Source organism: Macadamia integrifolia, chromosome 5 (assembly GCF_013358625.1).
Source record: "Macadamia integrifolia cultivar HAES 741 chromosome 5, SCU_Mint_v3, whole genome shotgun sequence".
NCBI lineage: Eukaryota > Viridiplantae > Streptophyta > Magnoliopsida > Proteales > Proteaceae > Macadamia > Macadamia integrifolia.
Genome location: NC_056561.1, coordinates 11,196,068 through 11,201,968, shown reverse-complemented (window position 1 = coordinate 11,201,968; position 5,901 = coordinate 11,196,068). Strand labels below are relative to the sequence as shown.

Genomic DNA, 5,901 nt, shown 5'->3' with positions numbered 1-5,901 from the left:
TTTTTTTTTTTTTATAAAATAATAAAGTAGCTTTAAAACTCACTATATTATTCCATATCTTTGGTTTTATGTACATATAGGCATATTATATGCATATGTACCATGTATGGGGCTAATTCATAGATATAATATCAAAAATTACCTTTTTAAACAAATCACGATAAATCTTAAGCATTAACCTACCCATAAAATGATTCAAGAAAATTGCATTTTGATGCATTAAAACAGTATCATCGTGGGTTGCTAAGGGATGAACCATGGTGCATCATGGGTGATGTAGAGATAGTGACTAAAATGTTATCCAATTGCGTATGTGCGGATTCCTTCCCAGGCTAACATTGTGGCAAATATTTTCATTTTTAGTTAAACTTGTGATTTATACTTAATTATAGTGTCCATGAATATGAAGAATTCCCAATACCCTAATTTATTCTTGAGGAGGCAGAAGACAGAAAATATAATCAATTAAGGTCCTGTTTGTTTGCAAAGGAGTGGGGGGTATGATAATTAGAAAAGTGGGTCTAACATAGCGGGAATAAAAGATAATACCACATGGAAAGAGAAGGGAAGTGAGGGAAAAGAACTGTAGTATGGCAGGGAAAGGGAAGGGAAGTTGGGGAAAAGCACTGTAGTATTCCACCCCCATTATGTTTTTGGTTGGATTTTTTTTTTTGGGGGGGGGGGGGGGGGGGGGTGTTACGATTGTGGGAATGAAAGAGCTTGGCTAGAATGAAAAAGATGAACAATGGACTTCTCTCTCTCTCTATAAATATGGGACCAATTGATAACCTCATAAAACTAACTTCCATTCAAGATCTAATGGCTACCTCTTCAAGACATCATCACTTTCAAGTGATCATTGCTCTCTCTATCTTGTTCAATCTCCATTGCTGCTGGAACTGTGTCACATTTGCTGCCGATACTACAACCAATGTAAGTAGTAACTTCTTATTTGATGCATTCTTTGGACTTTAGTAAGGTGGGTGAGTGAGTGAGTGAAACAATGATCTATTGCTACTTATAATTTCACTTCTCAGGTGTACATTGTGTATATGGGTGAGAAGCAGCATAACAACCCAGCAACCATAGTGATGTCTCACCATGAAATGCTAGCAAAGTTGCTTGGAAGGTACATATATATAAATAACTCCCTCCTCTCTCCTTACTCCTTCGTTCATTTATGCAAGCTTATTGACAATACTCTATCGTGAGGATTAAAAATTATCTGAATTTCTTTTCCTATATAGCAAAGAAGCTGCCAAGAATTCTATTCTCTACAGCTATAAGCATGGCTTCTCTGGGTTTGCAGCTTCTCTAACTGATTCCCAGGCAAAAGTCATTGCAGGTAGCTTTCATGAACTGGAAGAAGCTGCAATTAATTAATTTGTCATGAAAAACTAAGCTATTGCATGAACGAATTCTGAGCATCTTCTTCTTTAATTCTAATGAAAAATTGCAGACTTTCCGGGTGTAGTCCGAGTGTTCCCTAATCGCATTCATAAAGTCCATACTACACGAAGCTGGGATTTTCTAGAGCTCAATCAATCATCAAAGTCTAAACATAACCTTTTGACTGAAGCGAATATGGGCGACGGTACCATTATTGGCATTATAGACTCAGGTAGGGTAACATATCTATGGTTTTTTTTTTTTTTTGGTATTCAAGTCTTCGGCCTGACTATTCCAGCGGGTCCATACTGATCCACAATTGTATGACTGGGGTCATACCGGGGTTGAATGAGAATCATTAAACTGAAAATAGTGAAGAACAAACACCCTGTATGAGTGACATCAAAAAGGTAAGAGGGGTCAAACTCAGAACCACCCATTTTGTGAGGTGAAGAGCCCTTTCCAACTTGGCTACCTTCTTAGGATTATACATACAAAATATATAGTGTGCTCTATTCTATTCTAAATCCTTGCATAATTCTAATGACAGATTTTCTTTGTGTGTGTAGGAATTTGGCCAGAGTCACAAAGCTTCAAAGATGATGGCATGGGTCCAATTCCATCGAGTTGGAAAGGAATTTGCCAAACTGGACAATCTTTCACTTCCGCCAAATGCAATAAGAAAATCATTGGTGCTCGCTGGATCAAAAAAGGCTATGAAAAGATGTATGGGCCCATCAACACCACTGGGCATTCAGAGTATCTGTCCCCAAGGGACAAAGAAGGGCATGGAACTCATTGTGCTTCCATAGCTGCAGGTCGTTTTGTACCAAATGCAAGTTATTTAGGGCTAGGTACCGGTATAGCCAGAGGGGGTGCCCCTCTTGCTCGCCTAGCTATTTACAAGGTTGTTTGGCTTGGAGAATCAACAGATGCAGATGAACTAAAAGCATTTGACATGGCCATACATGATGGAGTAGACATTTTGTCTGTATCTTTAGCCCGTAACGTAGACCATGCAGGACTGCCTCTACAGGCATATTTTGATGATGGAATTGCAGTAGGTTCATTTCATGCAGTAGCAAAAGGGATTACTGTGGTTTGTGCAGCAGGAAATGATGGCCCTTTCTCTGATACGGTTGGGAACACGGCTCCTTGGATCATCACTGTTGCAGCCACCACCATTGATAGGGATTTCCAAACAGAAGTTACCCTTGGAAATGACCAAACTTCCTTGGTAATGCCAAAAGGCTATAGAATCTAATGTCATTCATACACATGCAATTAAACTTCTACGCTAACTTTTAAATGATCGATCATATTTGTTACAGGGCCACACCTTATCAGTTGGAGGTTTGGGTGAGACTAGACAAAAACACAAACCACCCAGTCCACCTCCACCTCCCAAATTGAAAACACCACTTAGTCCACCTTCCGAATTGAAAACAAGTACTCCAGCTGCAATAGTTGCTGGGCAAGGAGATGATGCATCGTATAAGATCTATACTCCAGCTGCAATAGTTGCTGGGCAAGGAGATGATGCATTGTATGAGATATAGATCTTTATTTTTGCTCCCCTTCAAGTCTAATTAATGCTTATAATAAGGCTTTATTTAATTCCATAAATTAAACCTTGCTCGCTTTTTTGGTTGTTGGGGTTTGCTGCAGAGCTTGCAAGGAAGGAAGTCTCAATCCGACATTAGTGAAAGGGAAGGTTGTCCATTGTTTCCTACAACCATCTGCGAGCCAACAAGAAGTTACTAATGCAACTAAAACTGTTCAGAAAGCTGGAGGAATCGGCATTATATACACCCAAGATCACAATGATGTCCTCAATCGATGCAACATTACTTGTATCAAAGTAAATTTTGAAACAGGGACAAACATAATTTCCTACATCCGAGGAACAAGGTACTTAATTAAGGAGATATTAATGGCATGGGCAGATTTTGTGGTCTGTCTTAAGTAAGTTATTAATTAGCTCCATTTTAATTGTTATCAACAGTTCAGCAACTGTGCAGAACAGTAAGCCACAAACTGTAGTTGGGAAAAAGACATCTCCACTAGTGGCCTCATTCTCATCCAGAGGACCAAATACTTTGTTACCTGATGTGTTGAAGGTATGTTTGATTTGTTTATTTAATTAATTAGGCTTCTCACCTCATGTACTGCAATGCAATATCCACTACATTTGAGATTTTGAGTTTTTAAACATCTAATCAAAATGTTATTTCTTCAGTAATATGGAAACTATATTATCATGTATAGTGGGGGGAGGGGGGGGGGGAAATAATATTCTCTTCTCTTAGGATTTCTTCTTCATTGCTGCACAATTAAATCTGTGCTAGCTAGTATTAGTTTGTGTATTTTCACTTTTTTTTTACGGGGATTTGACAGAGTTATTGTCTCCTTAGTTTGAAACGCCTTATCAATGACATGTTTCACAGTTTGGAAAAATTATAATCCTTGACTTCATGACAGTTATGCATTTGAAGCCTTGGCTTGTTCACGTCCACTTTCTCATGAAATTGTGGTTATCGAAAAAAAAAAAAGCTAATTTGAAGTAAAATTAATTGTGGTGGCAGCCTGATATAGCCGCGCCAGGAGTGACCATCTTAGCAGCATACCCTCCGCCAATTACAGGTCACCCTTTTGAATTCCTATCTGGAACTTCAATGGCTTGCCCCCATGTAGCTGGAGTGGCTGCCCTCATCAAGACTTTGCACAAAAATTGGTCTCCTGCGGCCATAAAATCAGCAATTATGACTACTGGTGAGTACTTTATATCTATAAAATTGGGAGATTTAAATTCTGATTGTTGAATTATATAGTATATATGCTAACGTATATATCAAACAACTAAACCACCATCCATGATAACTTGCAGCATCACAAAATGGCACAGATGGACAAGTAATATGGGCACAAGGAGGCAATCTCAAGCCCGCAACTCCTTTCGACATGGGTGGTGGGCATATCGATCCCAAGAAAGTAGCACATCCAGGGCTCATTTATGATATTAGCATTAAGAGTTACATTGACTTTTTCTGTTCTAAAGGCTACACTAATGAACAGATGACCAATATGACTAAAAGAAATGATTCTTGTTCTAGAAAAAGGAGGGCTTCTAGCTGGGACCTCAATCTCCCCTCTATCTCAATCCCATACCTTGAAAATATTGTAACAGTCACCAGGACTGTGACAAATGTGGGGACAATTAATTCAGTCTACAAAGCTTTGGTGCAGTCTCCTCCTGGTATACAAGTGAAAGTTAAACCTCGTAGACTCTCCTTCAATCAATCAACCTCAGTGCTTTCCTTCAAAGTGACCTTTAATTCTACTCAAAATGTGCAGCTTATGGATTACGTTTTTGGAAGCTTGACTTGGACTGACAAAAAACATGTGGTCAGGATTCCACTAGCTGTTCGTGTTGCTCATCAGTATACAAGTTCTCGAAAATAATAGACTTTTTATTTTATTTTATTTTTTCTATTTTTCGTAGCTGGGGTTTGCCTTTGTGTACTTTCGTGTTCTTGTAGTGAGATTTGATCTTGAGTCATGTTATTGTTGGGGGTTATGGGGCCTCTTGGGAACCTTCTTGCTCTTGTAAAGAGGTTGGTTGAGTAGCCAATTTGGTTGTATGTGTTCTTTTCCTTTCTTTGTTTTGTAATGGATCTCATCTATCAAAAAAATAAGAAAAGTCTCACAAGTGTTGAATATCTTGAAGGTTGAGGCTCCCTTCTAGCTGTAAGCACAGGGGAAAAACTAATGGCTTCTAATGCAGAAATAAACTGAGATAGTCTACTTTCCCTCGAACTGTAGTAACCTATCATTGCTCCAATTCAGTTCTAGCTTTATTGCCATTGACTAAAACTTAAAAAGGTTGTAATTGAGGTGGTAATCAAAAGGCCACATCTGTTTACATTCTCCCACTTGGCTTAGATTATCATATGCCAAGTAAATGATTAAGTTTTAAACTTAATGTACGACCATACGATGGAGAATTTACATTCAATACCCAACTCAACACATTATTGCTGTCCAAGTTCTCAATATATAATTTTTCCCTTCTATATATCACGATGAGTCATCTCCTTTTCAAACCAAACCTTTATGTGATGAGGTTTAATTTAGAATTGACCCTATTTTTACCTAGATATTTTATAAGCATTTATTATTCTAAGCGATTGTGTAAAACAATAGTGCATAATAGAAAATCACAATGGTAATATATTTTATGTCGAAAATTAAAATTGCTATCATTGTCTTATCGCATAAAACCAGCCTCACTCTTATCTATAGGAATCTAGATCATCTCCAACCATTCTTCCTTCAATCAAACACAAGCACTCAGTCTAAGGCTGTGTTTGGTAGCCAAGAGAAGAAAAGAATTTCTCTTTGCACTTGATATATCTTCACCCAAGAGAAGATTCACCTTTTGAAATTCAAAATTTCTCTTGGGAATTGTGAAGTTTTCTTTTGTTCAAAAAAAAAAAAAAATCTTGCAAAAAA

General features: G+C 37.8%; 1 protein-coding gene across 2 annotated transcripts; it reads left to right on the top strand.

Moving 5' to 3' along the window:
* The first annotated feature begins 716 nt into the window (after window positions 1-716).
* On the top strand, window positions 717-5,108 carry LOC122079154 (subtilisin-like protease SBT3.15). Of its 2 annotated transcripts, none has more exons than XM_042645413.1 (10): window positions 717-933; window positions 1,038-1,129; window positions 1,248-1,345; window positions 1,460-1,621; window positions 1,959-2,626; window positions 2,721-2,881; window positions 3,058-3,300; window positions 3,395-3,509; window positions 3,975-4,161; window positions 4,277-5,108. In XM_042645413.1, the coding sequence occupies exons 1-10, from the start codon at window positions 730-732 to the stop codon at window positions 4,849-4,851; spliced, it is 2,505 nt and encodes an 834-aa protein (XP_042501347.1). In that variant the 5' UTR covers window positions 717-729; the 3' UTR covers window positions 4,852-5,108. The 2 variants fall into 2 exon arrangements, with proteins under 2 accessions (XP_042501347.1, XP_042501345.1); XM_042645411.1 differs by having other exon boundaries at window positions 718-933; window positions 2,721-2,935.
* The last annotated feature ends 793 nt before the right edge of the window (window positions 5,109-5,901 follow it).